Source organism: Podarcis tiliguerta (genome assembly GCF_965153285.1).
Source record: "Podarcis tiliguerta genome assembly, chromosome: 10".
In the NCBI taxonomy this organism is placed as follows: domain Eukaryota; kingdom Metazoa; phylum Chordata; class Lepidosauria; order Squamata; family Lacertidae; genus Podarcis; species Podarcis tiliguerta.
The window spans coordinates 52,302,728-52,326,700 of record NC_139543.1 but is presented as its reverse complement, the minus strand read 5'-3'; the positions used below and the strand labels follow the sequence as shown (position 1 = coordinate 52,326,700).

Sequence of the window (23,973 nt, the reverse complement as noted above, 5' to 3'; positions counted from 1 at the left end):
GTGAGTGAAGCCTTTTCCCCATCAAACTCTAAAAGCCTGTCGAGAGAGAGAGAGGGAAGATCACAACCCCCTCAGGTCTGGTGTGGGGTGTGTGTACATTTGTAGGATCTTAAGAACCTAGCCTTACCCCGAGTGACATCTTTGGTCCATCTGACTCAGTATTGCCTATGTGGACTGACAGTAGACTGCCATGGTTTCAGAGAGGAGTCCACCTGCCCTTCCTCAAGATGCCGGGGTTGATGCTGGGGCATTCTGTGGATAAGGCTGGTGCTCTACCACCCAGCTACAATACTTCCCAGTGAATTAAGCTCTGGATCCACCAAATGCTTGTGTGGTTTTGCAGAAGCCAGGGGATGGATGAATTCTTGCCTTCCCTACCTTGGTGCCCTTCAGAGGTTTGAACTCTTCTAGAATACAATATAGAATTCTAGAATACAATATAGCCTCTTCTAGAATACAAACCACAAAGAATAGTGTGGTACCTTAAAGCCTACTGTGTTGAAAGCATTCTTGTTCAAGGACTACATCATATTGTTAAATGGTAATATTTTCCTCTCTTTTTTTTAAGGGTCTTTTTATCAGCGGTATTGTTGGGGATCGTCTGAATATGCGCTGGGTCCTGTCATTCGGCATGTGTTCCTCTGCAGTCGTGGTAAGCTGGGAAATCTCAGCTCAAGTTGGGAAGAGATGTGCAGTTCCTACAATACTTGGTTTTTGACATGGGAAAATTCATTAACTCTGTCGTCAGACTTATTCCTGAGGCAATGAGAACTAAGAGTCTAGGATTTTCAGCATATTTTGATTTTGTGTATTGTAAATTTGTATCCTCTGGCCAAGGGGAGTTGTTAGATTCATGAAAAAATCCTCAGCACTGCACATGTTCAGATACCGCAAGGCTTCGGCTGGTTAAACACAACCAAGCTAGTAAAGAAAAGACATGAAACCTGACTGCAGTGCGTATTGTTCATGCAGCCTTTTGCAAACCCACTCTGCAGTGAGATCTTTTTTGGCCTTTCCAAATTAAGCTGGTTCAACTGGGATCTCAATTCCATTGCTTGCACATGTCTATATGCTTCATGTCTTAGTTGGTAATTCAGTCAAGAGATTGGGAAGCACCGGGTTATTATAGCATCTAGAAATAATTGGCTGGAATTACTTGTTTTCAGCCTTAGTAATTAGGTTTACATTCCTTCTGAATGCAGCCTAGATTGATTTTGACCTACTAGGTCTGTGTGGCTCACCTGTGTGGTTCTCTTTGTCCTCGACATTCCTCCTTCCTTTTAAACTGTGGTTCATTTATTCCACCTTCCATTGTCTTTTAGCAGCCCCCAAACGTCTATTCTCTTAACCCACGGTCTTGTAAATTAGGGCCCTCTTTGCTTTGTCTCCTTATAGTGAGCGAGGATCAGTTCCTGGTGATCCTAACAGGGAAATATTTTACAGAAGTGTTGCTACTTCCTTTGTTTTAGGTCACAAGTGATTAACACAGTGGGCCAGTGAGTTTTGTAGGCTTATTTGCAAGGCTGCTTTCACCTTGCTGTTAACCTTGTCACTTTCTTTCCTCCCAGGTGTTTGTTTTTGGCACTCTCACTGAATGGCTGCATTTCTACAACAAGTGGTTCTATTGCTTCCTGTGGATTGTGAATGGCTTGCTGCAATCGACTGGCTGGCCCTGTGTCGTAGCTGTCATGGGAAACTGGTTTGGCAAAGCTGGGTATGTTTGTTCCTCCTCAGTCACTTCCTATTCATTTGTGCCTTGTCTCTCCTCTGTGTGTGCATTTTGCAATGTACCTGTGGTGCTCTCAGATGTTGCTGAACTACAGTTCCCACCATCCTCAGCCATTGGCCATGCTGGCAAGGGCTCATGGGAGTTTGAGTCCAACAACTGGGGGGGGGGCACAGGTTCCCCATCCCTGTGATATGCACTGGAGTAGATCTTCAAACTTAACAAAAACACTAATGAATAAATACACATATACGTATATAAATAATATGTGTTTGCATGAGCTGCAGTCCTGAGGTAATTTCTGAATCTTCCTCAAGTTTCTGTGTAAACAGAATCATTTGTTTGGTCAGAAGCTCTGCCTTAGTTTTCATTGTAAGAAGAGACTATGGTTAAATGGCAGCATTATCTCTGGTGTGCAACATTGGGTGAAGTGCCCAGTTCACTGAAAACAGACCTCTTGGGTCAGTATTTCTAGGAAGCCTGGAATCCAAGAATGATTGGGTGACACACACAGAGCATCTCTCTGCTAGCAATGTTGGTATTCCCAATGAAGTAGACAGACCTGTGAAGGCTTAACCATGCATGCAAGTTCTGTTAAGGGAGTGTGGAGAGGAGCATTTCACAGTGTGTGCCTCATAAATTGGACTCTTCTCTGTCTTCATTTTCAGCAGTTAACCAATTTTTTCTTTCTTTCTTGGACACTCAGGAGGGGGCTTGTGTTTGGTCTCTGGAGTGCTTGTGCCTCGGTGGGCAACATCTTTGGAGCTTTCCTTGCCTCTTCAGTTCTGCAGTATGGCTACGAAGTGAGTGGAGCTGCTTGCTGTTTGCCTTCCACATGGACTAGAGATAGTCTTGATATGCAAGACTGAAAACCATGGGTCCCCCTGCTGGAGCTCATTTTTGAGGGAGATGCTGTCTCCAGCGTTGTCTTAATATTTACATGAAACCACTGGTTGGGTTGTTCATGGTGGGCAGCTGTGGCTCTGGTGATGGGAATGTCTGTTTGTCCCCTCCACCCAAAGAGAATGTTCTTAACATAGGGCTATTCCTGGGTCTGGACCTTCTCCTGGATGCCCAGATTGGAGCTGTGGCCAAAAAGGAAGTTCTGTTGCTTTTGGCTGATTCTTTAATCAATACCTTCCTGGAAAAGAAGCACCTAATATCAGGGTGCATAACCTGGTAGCCTTTAATCTGGAGTGCTACAATTCAGTCTTCACCTGCTCCAAAACATGGCAACTAAACTAGTATTTGGCATTAGCTATGCCACTGTTCTCTGTTAACTTCAGCTGCTGCAGATTTGCTCCTGAGCTATATTCATACTGCTACCACTTGCTTCTAAACCCTTAATTGTCTAGGTCAAGGATATTTGAGTTCCTTCTTCCATAGGAACCTTCCTAATCACTAAGAAATGGGTATGAGTACCTTCTTGTGATCCTATAGACAGAATGGGCCTTTTGGGTGATGGCCCCTAAGCTTTAAAATTGTCTTAAGAATTAGGGTTTTTTTTGTTTTTCTATTTTACTTCATGTCTCTACTTGTAGTTTAAGTTGTATTGTTTAAAACCTGTTAATTGTGAATCTGATAGGATTGGAAAGTGGGCTGAAAGGCAGTCTAAATAAATACATAAACACAAAACTTCATTTATTATTTTGTCCATTTTTTTGGCCACACCAAACCAAGTAGTTCTGTTAAAGTTTTTCCATTGTGTTTATTTGTGCCATTTTTCATGTTCTGTACATCTCTTACATTTTGATGGTTTTAAGGAACTTGTAAATCTGTTTTACCGGCGTGAAGTGTTGAAAAAGGAGGTGCTGTTTACTTAATTTAAGACTTGACTAAAAATACATGTGTAAGAGCTCTGCATTTGTTTCCCCTCTTTCAGTATGCCTTCCTGGTGACAGCTTCAGTACAGTTTGCTGGAGGAATCATTGTCTTCTTTGGCCTGGTGATTTCCCCCAAGGAAGTAGGTGAGTAGCAGCGAGGTGACCACATCCTCTGGCTTTCCTTCTTGCAACCTAATTTCCTTTTATTGCATTAAGGGTATAGCTTGTGGATGATAGTGGTTCAGTTCACATTCCACCAACTCTGTACTGGTTACACAGCTGCCTATTCATTTCCAGATCCTACTCAAAACACTTTTTGGCCTTTAAAGCCCCCCCAAAAAGAGGCCAGGTTATCTCAGGGACAGAGTGTTAAGATCAGCCTCAGGGGCCCTGCTCTGCCCTGCAGGTAAGGACTGCAAGGTTCGCATCAGGAACAAGGCCTTTTCAGTGCTTGCCCCACACCTTTGGAACTCTAGCCCTGGGGAAGTCCACCTGGCTTCATTTCTGCTGCTTTTTAAATGAAACTTGAAGACTTTCTTTTAAAGCTGTCCTTGGACTTGGAAAAAGTTTTAGTTGCTGCTGTTTTGATTTTGGTTAATGGATAGCTTTGATGTAATTTGTTGCATTTATTGTTTTTTTGTTTCACGACAATGTCATGTGCACTAAACTGTTTGTAAACCATCGAGTGAAACCATTCGGCCCTAAAAGGTGGGTTAGACATTGCTCTACTATGTTGTTAAAACTCCAAAAAAATTTCTGCACATGCTCAGCTCCTGCTATTATTATAAACTGCATCTTAGGCAGTGGCACTGAGAACCAGTGGGGTGCAGGAGCTATTTATTTAAACCATTTACAAACCCCATTTCTCACAAAGTCGAGTCAGTTAGCCAGGCAAAAGCAGGCAGCAGAGAGAGAGATGAAAACACAAATGTGCAACAAAACACTAGCAGCAAAACTGTGTGAGCACAGAGGCAGGTGGAGAGCTACTTTTGAGCAAGTAGCAATGGTTCAATACAAGCAGGAGGCAAGCCCTGTTTTGTTTTGATTTTTCTTTTTTCTTTTTGTTTCCAATCAAACGTCTGTTGGCAAAGAGTGTCTAGAACAGGGTTTCCCAGACTTGGATCCCCAGCCGTTTATGGACTACAGTTTCCCATCATCCCTGACCACTGGCTCCTGCTAGTCCAAAAATAGACCCAAGTTTTGGAAACCCTGACCTAGGACAACTGTATGGCCCTCTGTCATGGATGCATATTTGTTGAGATTCCTGCATTGCAGGGGTAGAAACTGGTGACTGCAGAACACCCATCTTAGAAGAGTTTCTAAGCCAAAGCGTTGTAACCAGATAGAATGGCTGCTGATGGAGAAATATGAGTGAGGCTATTCTTACACTCTCCCAACATTCTTCTTCCCTGAAGCTGCTAAGTCTTTCCAAGGTTAGGAGTTTCCAATGATGAGATTGGGGTGGGATACCCATGTATGCACACGTGTGTGTGTCTGCTAAGGGCAGAGAAAGTTGTAGAGGCAGGGCAGATTTGGAGACAGGTTAACATTGGATGTGTGGCAAACTAACTCAAGTAGCTCCTTAGCAAGCCTACAGCTCAGAGTCTTCCTCCCTGTTCCTCCGCTAGAACTGCTGCTGAGAGACTTAAAGTATCTCCTGCTTTTTGAGTACCAGCAGCACCGTCAGCGATGCAGAACTTGCACTTTGGGGACATTCAGCCGCAGCCATATAGGGAATGCACTAATTTGTTGTGTCTTCCAACTAATGGCCAGACACTCAAAGCAGAGAGAGCCGACGCCAGGATCAGACAGGATACTTTCGAGTGCTCTAGAAGACCAGGGGTAGAAACTGGCGACTCTGCAGAACACCATCTAGAAGAGTTTCTAAGCCAAAGGAGGAGGACTGAGGTATGGGAGAGCAAGCAAGCCAATCAGAAGGGAGGAGAAAATGACCCGAAAGAGCAATCGCTGGGAGAGGGGATAGTGTTGTCCTTTCTTTTTAATTTGTGGCCCCTTCTGCTCTTCCAGGCCTCCCTGACGTTGGCGAAGAGGGCGATGGTTCTGCTGAAGAAGATGTCAGTGAGCCATTGATTGGTAGCAGTGACGATGACGACGACGATCAGAATTACTCCATTCAGGCAGCTGATCTGAGCAACAGTGGCGGCAGCAGCAGCAACACACGCCAGCCCAAGGCTATTGGATTTTTTCAGGCTTGTTGTCTACCTGGGGTTATATTGGTAAGGGCTCCTGATGTTGTTAGGAATACGTGGTACCCTGGTCTGTGTACTCCATAAGGCTCTCTGCAGCTTTCCCTGACTTGGTGCCCTCCAGATGTTGTCAAGACTCATGGGCCTCGGGCCAAGGATGCAAGGCAACAACATCTGGAAGAAACCTGCTTGGAGGACAATCATTTAGTGAGGGCAACCAGCATCTTCCAATCTGGGGTTTCTGAGACTTCAAGAAATTCCTTCTTTTTATTTATTTATTTATACATACATACATACCCCGTCCATCTGGCTGGGTTTCCCCAGCCACCCTGGGCGGCTCCCAACAGAATATTAAAAGCACAATAAAACATCAAACTTTTAAAACTTCCCTAAACAGGTCTACCTTCAGATGTCTTCTAAAAGTCAGCTTTCTCGAGGCTTCCCTTTTTGTCTTCACAATAGCAAAGCCAGTTGGGCAGAGAGATGTGACACAAGGTAGCTCAGCTGATTAGAGCATGGTGCTGATAACACCAAGGTTGCAGGTTCAATCCCTGTAAGGAACAGCTGCATTTTCCTGCATAGCAGGGGATTGAGACTGGGTGGTCGTCGGGGTCCCTTCCAACTCTGTGATTCTGTAAGACTTTACCTAAAGCCCACCCAGTGAACCTTGTGGCAGAGCTGGGCATTTGAACCCAGGCCTCCTTCCTCCTAGCCCATTACTGTGTGCTTGCTATGCTCGCGTTGCTTCGGTTCTAACAGCTTTCCATTGGGTTGTGTTTCTTTCAGTATTCCTTGGCCTATGCCTGCTTGAAGCTAGTGAACTACTCCTTTTTCTTCTGGCTGCCTTTGTACCTCTACGACAATTTTGGATGGAAGGAGGCGGAAGCTGATGAGCTGTCGATCTGGTATGATGTCGGAGGGATTATAGGTATGCAGAACAACATGAAATTGCTCCCTTCCCCCTTTTTTCCTTCCTTGAGTATAGATTTGGGTGGGAGGGGAAAAGCAGGCACCATTTTTGCACCAGCTCAGTGGTTTAAATTGCTTTCCATTTGCCTGTTATCCATGATATGTTTTGCTGCATTTAGGGTGTATTTATTAAGACCTAGTATGATATTGAGCTCAGGAGGCAGAGGTCTGGGATGGGATGATAGACTGGAATGGGGAAGCTTTGGCCCCTCAAAAGATGTTGGGTTACATCTTCCATTGACACTGCTGGCTAGGACTGGGGGGAGTTGGAGTCCAGCAACATCTGTGGGGTGACGTGTTCTTCCACATCTGGAATCTGGGCATGAATTCAGAGTCAACGAGGAGGCCCATGAAGCTGTACAGGACGGTCAGGCCTCAATGTCTAGGCCACATTGCTTTTAAACAGTGACAGCCAATCCTCCGTTTGGGTTGTATTTTGCTTGTAGTAAACTATAGCCTGTTATTCTAGTTACCATTGAAGGCACATCAGTGAGTGTCTTCTGCACTTCTACCCAGAAGGCCCCGTGTCACTTTTATTTCTGCAGGTGGCACCATCCAAGGCTTCATCTCTGACAAGCTGCAAAAGAGAGCCCCGGTGTTGGCCGTTAGCCTCATCTTGGCTATTGCATCTCTCTTGGGATACAGCCGTGAGTACTTCTCTGCTTGGTACGGGGTTTAATAGCGTGGGGTCATGTGTAACCTGCACATTGTCTTCTCTAGTTCAACACATGGTATGGCTTCAATGATACATAATCAATGTGCCATGACTGTGCTTCATGTCTAATAAGGCAAGGGTTTTGGGGCGCCTTGAGTTCAGATGAAGTATATCAGAAGAGCTTGCTGGATGTCCCAACAGTGGTCAGCCAAGTGCTTTGGGGAAGCCCCCAAACAAAAGCATTGCATGCTTCTTTTTGGGTGAGCGAGAAAAAGGGCATACAGGGTGGCCTGCATGGATGAAACACCATTGTGTGTTGCGTCTGTACATAGGCATATCTGCATCCATTTGTGCATTCCATGTGCCACATCAACCTCCTTTAAAGTGGGGGAGGTGAGAGCTTTGTAGCCATCAGAAGTAGTTTCCACCCTTGGCTCAGATCAGTGAGCAAGCCAGACTTGGAGACTTTTTTGTAGGGATCAGGTACTGTTACCACTCTGGCTTACTGAGCTTTTCTTGATCGGATCTCCCTGTAAGTTTTTCATCTGGCCAGAAAGGATTGATGCTGTGTACAAATAGAATCTCTCCCCCCACCCCACTGATAATAATTTTTATTAGTTTTCGGTTACAATAATCCAATAATAGCCTCATTATAACAATGCCAAAATATAATACAATTACTAATACCAATCATTCAGATGGCAAATTATATAATTTAGATGGCCCCCTGTGTGCTAGAATTGATGGTTTGATGATTTACTTTATTTCTGCATTCCAAACTCTTATTAATTTCAATTGCACTCCAGTCAAACATAACAATCCCTTATGCAACAGCTGCAATATTAACGACTGCCATTCATATTGACACATTAAATGATTAATAAATCTACAGGTGAAGCATTCAAACCACATCCTTGTTCTTCCGGTGTGCTGCAATTATTCTGTCTGCGATGTTTCTTCCTGTCCTTGTAAAACACTATGTCTGTCTTTTCCCGGTTGCTGTTGTTCTCCATCATGCCTTGGGTGGAGCTAATATCCTATAGTTGTTTCAGAAGTTCTCCATTGCTCCTTCCCGTGCCTCATTGTTTTGCGATTTTAACAGCAGCTGCAAAAATCACACAAATAGAATCTTCATCCTGACCCCGCTCCTTTAGGATCTAGTTCAAGGACCATCTGTTGCATCCCACAGATTGCAAGACAAACTGTTTAAAATGTCTTTCGTTGCATGCAGATATTGCAGGCATAGGATTATGCAGTCTGCTCTTGTGAGTTGCACCAAACCCTTTAATGGGCAGAATTCTGCACCTTAAGAGTGTTGTGTAACTGGCCATCTTCTTCTGGCAAGAGAAAGATCAGATTTCCTCTTTCTTGCATGTTTCTCAAGTGAATGCCATGGTACCAATAAGAATAGGTGGTGATGCATTTCAAATTTTAAGCCAGCTAGATGGCAGCGAGAAGTAGCAATATTGCTCCTGCTTACTGTGCTGAGGCAGGTATTGTGGAGCGGTTTCCTGGATTTGGGAATAATTGCTCCAGGAATGCAATGAGCGATTGTGGAAAATCTTCCATTCTCAGTCTTAGAAACTGTAATGCATAAATTAGCAGTGGGAAACCTCCAGCCCCAGGGTTTGCAAACTTGGGTCTCCAACTTGTTGCACTACAACTCCCATCATCCCTAGCTAGCAGGACCAGTGGGTCAGGGATTATGGGAACTGTCCTCCCAAAACAGCTGGTGACTCCAGTTTGGGAAACCCTGCTCCAGCCTATTAATTAGCCCTGCAAAGGCTGTTTTAAGAGTATAAGAAAAGTCCTGCTGAATCAGCACAAAGAAGAAGAAGAAGAGAAGAAGAGTTTGGATTTGATATCCCGCTTTATCACTACCCTAAGGAGTCTCAAAGCAGCTAACATTCTCCTTTCCCTTCCTCCACCACAACAAACACTCTGTGAGGTGAGTGGGGCTGAGAGACTTCAAAGAAGCGTGACTGGCCCAAGGTCACCCAGCAGCTGCATCTGGAGGAGCGGAGACGCGAACCCGGTTCCCCAGATCACAAGTCCACCGCTCTGAACCACTACACCACACTAGAGCCATCTAGTCCTGCATCCTGTTCTTGCATGGCAAACCAGATGCCTGTGGGAAGTACAGAATTGTGTCTTACAGCACTCTCTTCACCAGGGATTCCTGCAAAGTGCCATTCATAGGCACACTGCCTCAAGACAGTGCAGGTAGTAGAGACTAGTAGCGTTAGCGTTTCGTTGGAGTGCTTGTTGTCCTGTATGTTCCCACATTCAGCTTCCTTAGAGTTCTAGTATTACGAGAAAGGGAGGAAAGCTTACCTGTGATCACTTTCTCCACAATATGCATAATTGCATGCACCTCTGTCATGCCCTCCTTTACTTGCCATTTTCCCCCTCCAAACTAAAAAGCCCCAGTTTTTCTTATCCCTTGATCATTTTGGTTCCCCTTTTTGTGTAGCTTTTTCATTTGTTTTTTTTTTAAATAATATTTATTAAAAATTTAATAGTTACAGAAAGGAAACAAAAGAAAAAAGGAAACAATACAAGATTTGAAACAATACATAAAGAGAAAAACAAAAAAAAATACATCAAAACAATTAGAAAAACAAAAACATTTAAAAGAAGAAAAAAACCTCCCATATTTCCATATCTTTACCTTTCATTTACTTGTTTCATCGACCTCCTCACACCTCCCTTTTTTGTATTCTAGTTCAATTAGCTATTTCAGCAAATCCTTTCCCTCTTTTCCAATTTTTTGTTCTATAATTTATCTTAACACAATTTAACTTTAAATTTTCCACTTCAACCCATTAACAATCAGTTTTTGCTTAATTCCTAATAACATTTCTGCTAAAACCATAAAACTTCATTCCAGCATTCTTCTAGCATTCATTAATTTTGCAATATTTCTGTAAATATACTCTGAATTTTTTCCAGTCTTCTTCCACCGACTCTTCTCCCTGGTCTCAGATTCTGCCAGTCATTTCCGCCAATTCCATGTAGTCCATCAGCTTCATTTTGTGTAGCTTTTTCAGCTCTACAATATCCTTACTGAGATGAGGAGGCCAGAACTGTGCATAGTACTCAGAGTGCAGGTGCCCCGTAGCTTTTTATAACACTTCTATGATACTGATTGTTTTGATTTCAATTCTTTCCCTTAAAAAAATAATAATTTTTTATTTTTGCTCGTTTTCTAAATAGGCTGTGAAAAAGTAAATAAACTTACAAGATGCCAGAACATTTGTATCCTTAGAGATATCCAAAAGAATTAAACAAAAGAAAACAGAAACATGGGCTTGTTTCAGAGTCCTTCCTAATGATTCTGTTCTTCAGAATTCATCCAAAATAGCCAGTCGTTTGAGGTGTTTTGGGGACCCAAGTTCACTATGGATCATTCCATATATCTGCATATCATTTTCAATCCCTTTCCTAACGATCAAAAGAACCGATGCGGTTCCAGCAGTTCACTGGCCCATACAGTGGTACCTTGGTTCTTGAACTTAGACTGTTCTGGGAGTCCGTTTGACTCCCAAAACCGTTCAAAAACCAAGGCGCAGCTTCTGATGGGTTGCAGGACCTTCCTGCACTCAGTCGGAAGCTGCAGAAGCCGTGTTGGACATTCAGCTTCTGAAAAATGTTTGCAAACTAGAACACTTACTTCCGTGTTTGTAGCATTCGGGAGCCGATTTTGTTTGACAGCTAAGCTGTTCAGGAACCCAAGTGCCACTGTACTAGCCTTGTATTCAATGTGGTGTCCCATTGCCTTGGCCAGGTTGAGTTTTTGGTTGGTCATGAGGACATAAGAAGAGCACTGCTGCATCAAGCTAGTTTCCCAGATAGCCTTGGTGAAGCAGCTTTAATTATCAGCTTCTCATTCCTTCCTGATCTTTTCAGACTCGTTCCAAAGGGTAGTTACGAACTTGAAGCATTTCTTTCTTCTCTTAATCTCAGAGGTTGCAGGTCCGAGCCCCATGTTGGGCAAAAGATCCCTGCATTGCAGGAGGTTGGCCCAGATGATCCTCATGGTCCCTTCCAACTCTACAATTCAGTGATTCTATGATTCCTTTCTTTTTATAGGTTCACCAAACGACAAACTTATCAATGCAGTTCTCATGGCAATAACAGGTAAGGGGAAAGGGGTGTGGCTGGACACAAGGCAGATCTCATCCTGCCATCTGTATTGGAGTAAAAGTGTGATTTGTTAGGTTTCTAGGGCACTGCAATTCTCACCTGGCCATAGCTAGAAGGGGGTGGTGCAGATTCTCTTCTCCTTTCCTCTCATGGAGATGGACCAGGTGGGCTAGAGCAGGGATAGCCAACCTGGCATTCTCCAGATGTTGCTGCATCACAGCTCTCTTCATCCTTGACCATTGGCCAGGCTGGAGGATGTCACATAGGGAGACATTGCATTGGTTTACCTGTAAGCCAGCCTTTCCTGGCTGATTTGTGCATACACAAACCTGCCAACGTGGGATAAAGGTTCATGCCTGCAGTGAAGGGGACTTTAATCCATGAGAGTTTATGCCGTAATAAATGCTTCATTCTTTAATGTGCTGCAAGGTTCTTTGATTTGTGAAGGAACCATAAAAAATAACATACAATTTTTGCATAATCTTGGAACTCCCTGCTTTTCAATTGAGTCATTTCAATTAAAGGTGCCTTCATGGGTATTTGTAAGGTATATGGCAGGGTTAACAAGTTCATATGAAAAAAGTTCTGGCTTCCTAACAGAGACCGGGCCCATCCTTTGCAGTAGTCTCAATTCTTTTCTTTCAATGGTCCTTAGGCTTTTTCATCGGAGGCCCTTCCAATATGATCAGTTCCGCCATTTCTGCGGACCTGGGGCGTCAGGAGATGGTGAAAGGAAGCAGCGAGGCTCTGGCGACAGTGACGGGGATTGTGGATGGCACTGGGAGCATTGGAGCAGCTGTGGGCCAGGTGAGATTCAGAAGGGTTCAGAAGCACCTGTTGAAATTTTACCTGAGAAAGATCAAAGAGCAGACGGCTCTGATATTCCACATTTTTAAAGGGTGAAATGGGCTGCCAGAGGGTTTTAAGATCTAGCCACCATGAAGATCTTCCTTCCGGTAACATTTCACTGCATCGATCCTCATAAAAAATATTGTACGGCTAGAAAAGCACAGCCAAAAAGTTAAAGGGACTGGAGCTATTCCACCTCCAAGGAAAAGTTACAAAGTTAGGAGGGTTTTTTTAAGTATAGGACAAATAGGTGAGTGAAAGACGGATATATGAGAGATGTATAAAATTATCCATGGAGAAAGTGGTTAGGGAGAATCATCGTATCATAGCATTGTAGCATTGGGAGGGATCCTGAGAGTCAGGAAGGTTCTAATGGTGTTGCCCTCCTGAGAGACGCCTTAAAATTATGTAGAAACCAGAGGCACTTGGATGTGTCTGTGATGGTGTTACTAACGCCCTGTGTAATGGGAGCAGAGAAGTGCAAGCCAAAGAGAACACAGGGCAAACGTCCATATGGCACGAGACTGCAGCTAACATTCTGGCAAAGGTAACCATTACGGTTTCCGTAATGGAGTGCCAAGGAGCCCGCTGGGGCCGGAGTTCACGTCTTTGTTTGTAAGTAGGTTTTGAATTGGCCCCCGGGAGCATTCCAGCAACTTATCAGTATCGTTGATCTGTGGGAGGGGGAAGGAAATTCCCTCTTGGCTTTACGCTGTCTCTGGAGTGCCTTTCCCTTCAGAAGCGGACGCCTCTCCTCTCCGATCAAGGCAGCGTGAGGATTCTCAGATGATTCTCTTGCCTGAAGATCACAATGGCAAGCATCCTCTTTAGAATTCCAGTTCTTTAACTCTGCCGCTCTCCAGTTTTTGAACTTGAACCCGTTCCTGAAGGAACCGGGCGGGGGGGGGGCGCTTTTTGTGTCTGATGAATCGCATCCTCCGCTTCTTTCTCTACCTGAGGTTGCCGTTATCTCTTGACAATGCATCTCCATAGCAACCAGCTGAGATTCCGCAAGCGGGGCTGTCTTCCATAGTGGGAAGCTAACAGCGGGAGTATGTCAAACATCTTGGAAAAGAGAGATGCTTAAAAGCTGCATGTGAGGCACATGACCTTTCCCACCTGCCCACCCCAGTGCGCACATCCCGTCAAACGTGTCGGGGTGCACGGCAATGTCAAAGACAGACTTTGGGGCAGAATCTCAGTATAAGCACTTGGTTTCATTTCTGAAGAGGGACGAAGCTGCTCTACTCTGCTTCTAGGCCAAGGAAAAATGTTCTGCCCACCTAAAACAGGGGTGAGGAACCGTTTTCAGCCTGAGGACCACCACACTGCCTTCCCGGGGGGGGGGGGGAACATGGCGGTGGTGGTTGAGGCCAGAGGCAAAAGGAAGCAAAGCAACAATAGCAAATGTTGCTTTTGCAGAGTGAACTTGTCTCCACACACACTCACACCTTCTCTCCCCACTGTCCAGGCATTGCCAGTGTTGAAGGACACATTCCAGTGGGACGGGTGAGGGGTGTGACCTGGGTGGAGGAGGTGGGCCTGGAGAGGGTCCCAAGAGTCAGATAGATACAGTGGTACCTCGGGTTACAGACGCTTCAGGTTAGGTTCCGCTAACCCAGAAATAGTACCTTGGGTTAAGAACTTTGCTTCAGGATGAGAACAGAAATCACGTGGTGGCGGCGGCAGCGAGAGGCCCCATTACCTAAAGTGGTACCTCAGGTTGAGAACAGTTTCAGGTTAAGACCTCCAGAACGAATTAAGTTCTTTTTTTTTTTAAGATATTTATTAAAGTTTTCAATATATTACAAAAATTTGAGAAAAATAAGAAAAAAACCAGAAAATATAACAAGTAAAAAAAAAAGTAGAAAAGAAAGAAGATGCAAAATAGAAACAGTTAAAAACAAATCAATCTTTCCATATCATATCTTTCATTTACTTGTTTCCCTGACCTCCTCACACCTCCCTTTCTTGCATTCCAGTTCACAGAACGAATTAAGTTCTTGGATGGGGTGTATTTGGGCCCTGAGCCAGACGCTCCCACCTCTGCCCCGCTGTTAGCCCCTCTGAGTTCCCTTTAAGAGAAAAGCTGGATAGAAAATGTTCGAGATGAATGAATAAATATCAGGCAGCTTTATATCCTTACTAAATGGAGACTCTTAATCTCAGAGTTGTGGGTTCAAGCTCCACGTTGGGCTAAAGAGTCCTGCATTGCAGGGGGTTGGTTCCCTTCCAATTCTATGATTCTAAATGAAGACGTATCTGTTTGTAGTATGTCAACTTTTCTGCCAGTTCTGTTAGTTGTATGTCTTTTATTATGCTGAGAACAGGGAAGGAAAGAGTCCCTCAGTTCTTCAGGGGTTCTTCTTCCCATTTGCTACAGCCTCTGGTTAACCCTGGATTGCGGCAGTAGCTCAGATGTTAGAGCAAATTTGAAAGGTTATATTTAGGGATTAGCATGTTGATACCTGATTTTGCTTGTTTTTCCTTCCACCCCCCTTCCGCACAGCAAATTCGAAAGCTTCCTGGCACATTTCCACCCCTCTACATCTTGTCTGTTAGATTTTGAACCTGCAGGTGGAGACTGTGCTGTTTTTTAAAGCTCTCTGCAGCACCTACAAAATTGTAGGCACTGTATAAATGATTGATCAATAATAATGTCAACAGGCCTTTGGGGGATAGCAGCAAAGTTCGTAAGATGAAACCTGACAGCTTTGGAAGCAAGGAGTAGCCACATGAGGAGGTGTTGGGTTGTGTTTTGAATAAGGAAAAGCAAGAGGGACATAACATATGGGGAGGAGGGGAGAGTCTCTTTGAGTTCTCCACCCCTTGACAGCCTTAATAGCTCTCATATTTTCTTCCCTTTTCAGTCACTGGTATCTTTGATTCACGATAAATTGGAATGGATGTCGGTTTTCTATTTCTTTAGCCTGATGGTAAGAGCCCTGGTGGTTGTTTTTTTATTTTTAATTGAAAACGGATGCAACGTTGGATTTTTAGATTAAAGATACTAAACATTTATATTGCACTTTCAAGTGTTCAGATACGCTTCACATAACACTTGACGTATCTTCTCTGCTTCACGCACAAACTGCTATAAATTTACAGCAACCACATGAGTTGGGTGAGCACCAGTATGAGAACAATACATGTGGAGGCTGACGGTGTTTGGGTGGGATGGGGAAAAGGGGGCAGGTATGATGGATTGCCCCACCTGTTCTTTTTATTCATGCCCCTTCATTGCTTTCCAGAAATCCATTGGGAAAATGGAAATTTACTTAAGACAGATTGATATAAGTCAGGAAACAACAAGCAGAGAGTCTTATTCTCATCTAGAGAAGTTAGGCATGGTGGAAGAGATTCCCACAGTCGCTGTTTCAAGACTGTTCTACCAAACCACACAGTCGCCTTCCCTTAGCTGATTCGCACAGGACCCTGGCAGTTAATTCTTATACATAATTTTTGCCATAGTGCAGTTCTCTCACACGGATTGTTTCCCCTCCGTTTCACATGTGGAGTCATTTCTGTGAATGAGCCCCCAAGGTGAGCAGAAATGGCAACTTGACTTCATTGGCATTTAAGCCCCTCAGCTCTCAAAATGTGGTCATTGGTCAGGTTTCTTCCACTGCCTCCTGCCCACATGGCACATGTTGTTTCATCCTAAACATCCCTCATGTGAAATTGGGATGCTACCCTTTTGTGTTTGAGTTGTATCCTGTGCAGCAGTAATGTGAAAATTTGTCCCTCAGAAAATTGGTTGACTAGAAACCTTGGTCTGTAATTGATCTACCGCTGCTGCTGTTATTTATTGCATTCGTCGGGAGCTTTATATGCCCCCCCAAAAAAAATCTAAGTGACATAGCACAATAAAATACAGAGAATGTGTTTGAAGGCCTTACTGCATGCTCAGGCTGAAATCTTCTACAGGCTTACAAGCCTCATTGAACATTGTGGGGCTGGTGTCTTGAGTCCATGCACACAAAATTGTGCTGTACAAACATTTTAGGGTGCCTGGGGAAAAAGAGGAAAGTGGATGAAATGCAGGTGTGACAAATGCACACACCATACACGCACACTCTCCATGGAACCATGCCTATATGAGTGTTTCACTTACGGGGAATAGCTCAGTGGCAAAGTATATTCTTCATCTGCAAAAGTCTCAGGTCCATCCCTGGCATTGCCAGTTCAAAGGGATCACATGCGTGATAGGGAAAGTCTTTGCCGAAGAGCTGCTACAGAATGGCCAGCCCTGGATTTAGACAGACCTGGTACAAGGAGGCTTCCTTGTTTTCACCGCTGTGTGTGAAATGGGGAGCAAATGCCACGATGGCGTTGAACCAGTGTGCAGCCATTCTAACATCCTTAACTCCTTTTCTTCTTGCAGATCGGTTTAACGGTGCTCTTCATCACGCCTTTAATAGTAAATGAAATAAAGATGCTGCGGGCAGAGAGGCGTTTGCGCAGGTTGGCTGGCTGACCTCCCCCTTCTCTGCGCCGCTCAATGGAACTGTCCAAGGAAGGACTACTAAGCGGAAGGGAGTTTCAGGACATCAAGCAGCTAATGTTTACTTTGTCACTTACATCCGCGGTTGATGGCCACAAAAGAATTTGCTGCTGTGAAGTTTGGGTCTGAATGCCCTAATACCACCTGAAGATACGCTGCAGCCGCCTGCAACCTGGAGGTGTCTGTATGTTTATAGTGGGCTTGCAGAACTGGCCAGAGAGACATTCTCCCCACGCCCCAGTTTTACCTCTGGTTCTTGGAGCCAGTTTTGGCAATCGCCAGGATCAAATCTTAAAACTCATCTCCCACTCCCCTGCTCGGACTACAACGTTTTGGGCTGCAGGTGGGTGATTTCAGCTTTGAATACGCCCTCCACAAAATAAATCTTTCGGGTAGAAAATGAGCAAATCCAAGAGAGGAGTTCAAATCTGCTGTCTTCCTATTATGCTAATTGTCTCAGTGGTGGGAATTTTATTGGCAGACGTAGGAATCATATAAATGTGCAAAACCCCACCGCCACCTGCAGCCTGAGATGGAACAATCTGGGGCGTGCCTCTCCATTTGATGCTGATAACTTTATAAACTGGCTCTTATCAGTCGCTTGTAAATTGCATCTGGACACCTGACAGCAGCCAGATCGCTACAACTGACACCCCCTTTTTGCAGCTTTTTTAATAGCAAAGTCAGGGGAAAGCTGTTTCATTACTTGACACTATAAATCAGGCTTGGGCCAGTCCAGTACAGGTTTTGGTGTGTGTGTGTGTATGTGTGTGTGTTGTAAACGCGTTGTGCCAAGCACCTGCCTCCTGGTTTCTACCTGGCCCTGTATTTACAAAATACACAGCAGGAACCTTTGGAAGCAGCCCAGATCCTTAGCCCGCTCTTGTATAAAGAATGGTTGCTGTGTTTTTATTTTGATTTATGAATGTTTGATCTGTCCAGGTTGCCTGTGTTAATTTAACCTGTCCATGTCTTAACAGTGCAGTTGCATCATTCCATACTTGATTTATTCTTCTCTTAACTGCCTGATGTGCGAGGATGAGGCTGCGTCTCTGGGAGAGGTGCAAAGCCAAATATTTCACGGAGGAGGGTGATAATCAGAAGTTTTACCGGAGTCCTTAAAATTTAGGATGTTAGGAGTTTGAATGGGCTTAAGAGCAATCAAAAGGGAAGGGGTAATCATCTGATATTGTCCTTGTCCAATCAGCTGGGGTGATTTATACTTTTCAGTATCCTGCGAGAGAAGTAAAGACCTAATTTCTCATTAGGGAGTCATCCAAGTCACGATCCCTGACGGAGTGATCTGAGTGATCCTTGGGCCTGCACCAAAGGCATTACAAGGACAGAAAAGAGTGCAGACTTTCTTCCCTTCTCCATAATCTCTAGTTCAACTAGGTTTGCATCCTGATGTTGTCACACTGAGCCTTTCTAGCAGCAACCAACACCTGGAATGAGAGCAGAGAAGTGCTCAGTTTAGCAGTGCCGGGGCTTGAGGCAAATCAATCTAGATGTTATGGCAGGGAAGAGGAGACCTCAGCTGGTTTTGGCGTGTTCTTTTGCTTAAGGTCTAGGTCTGCCCTGGAAGTTCATGGCATGGGAGTAGAAGGCCACTAGGCTCTGGATGATACCTGCCGCCAAATCCGGTGCTGTGTCTGCCTTGTTAGCTGACATCAACCCAGGACATCTGCGTGTAAAAGTCAATGTACACAGGCTCATTTCAAGCAGCGACTTCCCCAAGTTTTGTTTAGCAAAGCAGTGTGCTGCCCATTCCCATGTGTCTTAAGAGTTTTGCCCAAATAAGCTCTGTTCATTATGCCCGTGGGATAATGGGCACCTATGGGATAGATCTGTGGGTTTCTCTGGTTTGATCCAGCTCACTGCTTGCTACCTTACCTGTTCTTTGATTGGATTTGGTGGCAGGGAAACAGGTCAGCATAGATTGCAAAAAGGAGAGATTATTTATTTAACTTTGATCTAAAAAATGCACCACAAAATTCTTTGGGTCGCGTGGGACTGTCAAACCCTCAACCCACCTCAGAAACCCTTACTCCTTGTCTGCTGACTTGCATGTCTCCTTGCCGATGAAGTTTCACCCCAGTTTTCTTTGTGTGCTGCTGAGACCGAAGGGGAAGAACCACTTAATTGTTAAGGCATGAATTTGGGGAAAGGGGTTTTTTGTTTCCTGTTCTTTTTCTAATAATGCCTATATAGAAACAATGTACAGTGATATCTTTTTTAAAAAAGAAAAAAATGTTTTTATTTATGAATGTCATTGTTGAATCATGTTACGGCTACCTTAAAGGCCTCTCCTTGACTTGTGGCGCTCAACTGCTCTGTACGCCTTCCCAGCAGTGCGTTGCTCAGTTCCACCATCTTCAGTATGTGGTGCCTTGATTCCTTGGTGTCTCCTTAAAAAAAAGAAAAGACTTCTCCCCCCCCCCCCCCATTTTAAAACATTATTTCCCCTTTGCTTTTAGTTCGGCCATCCTATCCATCAGAGCAGCTTTCTCCAGCCTGGTAAAAGCCACACGTGTATGAAAGATTTTATATGCCCTGAAGAGAAATCAGAGTGTACCTCCAAACGTCTAGGACTACCGATCCCATCAGCCCCTGCCAGCGCTGTGGTGGCTGGGACTGAAGGGGATTGTAGTCCAAAACATCTGGGTAGCTTCACGTTGGCAAAGGCTGTGTGAGAGGTAGGAAGGCCTTGCTCCTTCCCACTCGGCTGCAGCATCAGGCTGTCTGTGGTACTTCATGCTTCCACTTTTGCTTTTATCCCTGAGGTACTTTTTAGAAGACGCTGACGTGGCCTAATAGGAGAGCCACAAGCTCCAATATTTGAGCCAACATGGCGCCCTGCAGACACTGCTGGATGGTGTCTGTCAGCATCATTGTCCCTTGGCCGTGCTGGCTGGAGCTGAAGGGAGTCTAGCAACATCTGCAGGGCACCGTGTTGGCGCAACCTCCATTTTTTTATTTTACCTTTTCCAAGTTTCAGGATGTACCACACACACTGCCATTCTCTTCTCCCCCCCCCCCCCAAAAAAGATACTCGGTAGCTTGATTGAGGAGATCCACAAAGAGCAGGGTCTTTGATGTAGATCCAGTTCTTCAGCGGTTCTCAACCTGTGGGTCCCCAGATGATGTTGGACTACAGCTCCCATCATCCCTGAGCTCTGGCCTTGCTAGCCACGGGTGATGGGAGTTGTAGTTCAACAACATCTGGGGACCCACAGGTTGAGAAAGGCTGCAGTCCTTCGTTCTGCTCCCTGCTTTGCACAGCGTGGCTAGGGGGGAAAAGTTGTGTGAGAACCGCCTCAAAAATTCAAGATGGTCGCCCACATGGTTTTGGCTTACTAGGGGTGAAGACAGACAGCAGCGCTAACCTGTAGGGGAAGTGATTTTGACACAGGCCCTTACTTGATCCCTGTCATGTGATGGAGAAATGGGGGCAGTGCTACTTGGCCACACTGCCTCCAGCCCCTCACTGTTGCTCCTCCCACAGCCTTCACACGTGGTGAAGTCTGAATATCTCTGTCGGGGAGACTGACGTGCGCATGCCAGATCCCCACACAATTTGGAAACCCCAGAAGAGAGTAGAAAGGGTTCTCCTCTTCGAAAGATGCTCCTTCCAACTTGGGGAGGGCGGGTTAGGGCTGAGAGCATGCTTGTCCTTGCATCCCTGGCTAGGGCTATATTCCAAGGAAATAAGTGTGCTCAATCCACTTCTGCCACATAGCTGTAAGCTTCAGCACAAGCGGTTGGGCTCCACGCTGCATTAGTCCTCTTGCAAGGCAGTCCTTTTCAAAGACTTATTGCCTGGCCATTCCAGGGGTGCTTCGAAACACACTGCCCTTGCTTAACTGACAACGTTAGACACTTTACCTCTCCCCCCCCCCTCCCAGCTCCAGTATTACTGTTTGTTACACTCTGCTTTGTGTTGATTGGGGAAGCGCTGTCAACTTTCCAAATCGGTTTTCACATGAATAAATTATTTTTTGGCAAATTGGAAGAAATCTGTTTGTTTACATTCTGTTTAGATTGCACCAAATTATGCAACTGTTTCAGAGGTCGGTGTTGTGACAGGATGCGATGAAGACTGAAGTACAGCATGTTTTTGCAGCCATCAGTTGTCCTGTACAGACTTTTTTTCTTCCGCTCGCAGTGGGGAATTACATGTGAGCCTCCTTTCTCTGTGCACCTGGCGTCACGTTGGCTATCATATTTGTAGGATTTCACTGTTGGGCTAGGACCTGGGGTGGGAAGCTCAGTGGGTGACCTTGGATCAGTCACAGTCCCTTAGGCTAACCTGCCACGCAGGCTTGCGATGATAACAGGGGAGGTAGGAGAGAACCATGTACATCACCTTGAGATCTTTGGAAGAAAAAGTGGCATATAAATGTAATATAGCCCATACAAATAGCTTTATGTATGTATCAACCAGCCTTTAAAAAAAGTCCAAAGGAATTAATAAATGCAGTATGTATAAGGGTTGGGGGGTGGGGAATAAAAGAAAAGAATGACAGCTATCAACCAAAGTTGTAACTAAAATGACTACCAATCACAAAGGTGTTCTTAAAAGGTATAGGGCTAATTACATTTTATGGTGCACAGATGATGCTGTTTTGGACGTGTCTCTGTCTGCATCTACATGTGTACCAGAACGGGTTACTTCCGGCTTTTGGCACTCGCACATGCACAGAAGCACCAGATTGCAACCCACGCAGGTTGCGAACGTGCCTCCCACACAGATCACGTTCGCAGCCCGAGCATCCACTCTACAGCTACAAATAAAGTGCACTACCCTATTAAAATACAGATAAATATTTACAATTGGGTGGATCGAGGTAGATGCCAAGAGAGTGGGTATCTAAAGGCATTGTGGTAGTTATGCCACACTGGTCACTGAATTCCAGGATAGTTGCTGCAAAATTGTGGATGGGCAACAATATGCAATCCTTTGCTAAGGCATGATATTTTTGCCATTGCTCAGCCTATAAAGTAGGAACCTGCAAAAGAGCTAAAGACCTTAGGCAAAGTGTGGGCTGTGCATCAATATTTCTGTTGCCCCCATAAAACAAACTGGACCGAGGAGAACTGGATTTTAGCCCTCATCCTCACCAGATGTTTGATCAGTGTGTTTGTGGGGTTTTTTGTTTCTTTTAACAAGAGTGGCCCACATGTCCTTGGTTCGGGAACTTTTGTCTTTTCGCCTTGATGGGAGTTGCTGCCAGGCAAAGGTTTCTGTAGAGTTTGGCTCGGATCCAAAGAGCTCTGCAGCGAGTTAGCACATTGCACCCAGGGGGACAAAGTTTCACACTTTCCTGGATAGCAGTCCTTATGTGCCAAAGGGCAGAGAGCTGCTGAAATGCAGGACACTTTGGGGAGGATGTGTGTTGCAGAGGGGAGGATTCTAGAGGGCATTCTTGGGAAGGCTGAACTGCATTCTAGATTGAGATAGCCAATATGGTTCCCTCCACAAACGGTTGGACTACAGTGTGGTGTAGTGATCATAGTGTTTTGACTAGGAACTGGGAGGTAAGGTAAAGGTAAAGGGACCCCTGACCATTAGGTCCAGTCGTGGCCAACTCTGGGGTTGCGGCGCTCATCTCACTTTATTGGCTGAGGGAGCCGGCGTACAGCTTCCAGGTCATGTGGCCAGCATGACTAAGCTGCTTCTGGCGAACCAGAGCAGCGCATGGAAACACCGTTTACCTTCCCGCCAGAGCGGTACCTATTTATCTACTTGCACTTTGACGTGCTTTTGAACTACTAGGTTGGCAGGAGCAGGGACTGAGCAATGGGAGCTCACCCCGTCATGGGGATTCAAACCACCGACCTTCTGATTGGCAAGTCCTAGGCTCTGTGATTTAACCCACAGTGCCACCCGCTTCCCAGGAACTGGAAGACTAGGGTTCAAATCCCCACTCAGCCTAACCTACCTTGCTGAGTTGTTATGAGAACAAAATGTAGAGGGGGAAGTGTGTTTGTCAGCTTGGAAACCCATGCTGGCTGAGGCTGATGGGAGCTGGTCCCTGATATCTGGAGGGCATTCCCTTTCCTAGATCATGTACAGAATTATCACATGGAACCATCCCTCCTTTTATTGCTGTGTGCTAGATACTGCACTGTTAGCCTTTGTATTGGAACTTGTGCTATTACGGAGCACATTTTGAACTGATCATCTAGATAAGCCTTCACCTTTTCTGTTTCCCTCCCCCGTTCTCAGAGTCCGGTAGCCTTGCAACCTAGTCATTATCTTGCTGCTTGTTGATCTGGCAGATTTCCTGCTCTGTTTCATAAGTTTGCTTTACCTAAGGAACAGAGGCCGTTGTGATTAATGGTTTCTGATAAGGCAGCCAAAACACATCTGATACTCTTGCCCCGGCCCCCATGTTTATCTCAGCTTGCAAATTGCTCCACTTCTGTTTCTTCATTTGTTAAGCTATTCCTCCATGCATCCTCCAAGCATACACCTTTGTCTCAGAAATGCGTTGCTGGAGAGCTTGCTCATCACTCTATCTATCTATGTTTAGAATGGGAGAGAAGATTGCCTTAATTTTTTTAGAGGCAGTTAATTCATGCCCATGTGTGTTCCATTACTTAGTAAAGAAAGCGCGCCTCTCCGGTAATTGCTCTTCTCAGAAAGTAGTCATAATATATTACATCTCTTGGGGCTTGCACAGAAGCCAGAACAGCTTAGCACTGTGAACTTTCTAACATATCATTCAGGCTGTATTTCCTCTTTTGTTGACAAGGCGGTATGTTGTAGCCATGAGCATGGCTGAGGAGACCCAGGTTCAAATCTCCCCTAAGCCATGACATTTGTTGGGTAACCTAACCTAAGGCCAGGCATTGCCTCTTAGCTTAAGCTACTCTCCGGGGTGGGGGGTGGGGGTCATGAGAATAAGATGTAAGGGAGCCACTTAGGTATAATGCCTGTCCATAATGGCATTTGTGTTGAAAGTATTCATTTTATTTACAGGATGCCTGAAGTTCCCTGCTTTTTGTCTGTTTGACTTCATTTGTGTATGCACAGTGTACCTCTTTTGCATACTTTGAAAATGATTAGCATAAAGGGGAAAAAATAGAAT

The 23,973-nt window shown here is 44.9% G+C and overlaps 1 protein-coding gene across 4 annotated transcripts in view; it reads left to right on the top strand.

Annotated features, from left to right (window-relative positions):
* Window positions 1–20,895, top strand: part of SLC37A3 (solute carrier family 37 member 3) — a 29,628-nt gene extending 8,733 nt beyond the window's left edge. For 2 of the 4 annotated variants that reach the window (XM_083401509.1, XM_083401510.1), the window contains exons 5-15: window positions 569–652; window positions 1,569–1,714; window positions 2,433–2,529; window positions 3,609–3,693; window positions 5,578–5,786; window positions 6,543–6,684; window positions 7,271–7,372; window positions 11,473–11,520; window positions 12,182–12,333; window positions 15,246–15,311; window positions 16,760–20,895. In XM_083401509.1, the coding sequence (XP_083257635.1) occupies window positions 569–652; window positions 1,569–1,714; window positions 2,433–2,529; window positions 3,609–3,693; window positions 5,578–5,786; window positions 6,543–6,684; window positions 7,271–7,372; window positions 11,473–11,520; window positions 12,182–12,333; window positions 15,246–15,311; window positions 16,760–16,852 (1,224 nt within the window). In that variant the 3' untranslated portion in view covers window positions 16,853–20,895. The remainder of the gene's footprint in view (window positions 1–568; window positions 653–1,568; window positions 1,715–2,432; window positions 2,530–3,608; window positions 3,694–5,577; window positions 5,787–6,542; window positions 6,685–7,270; window positions 7,373–11,472; window positions 11,521–12,181; window positions 12,334–15,245; window positions 15,312–16,759) is intronic. The other 2 variants (XR_014502547.1, XR_014502548.1) reach the window with 2 other exon arrangements.
* The last annotated feature ends 3,078 nt before the right edge of the window (window positions 20,896–23,973 follow it).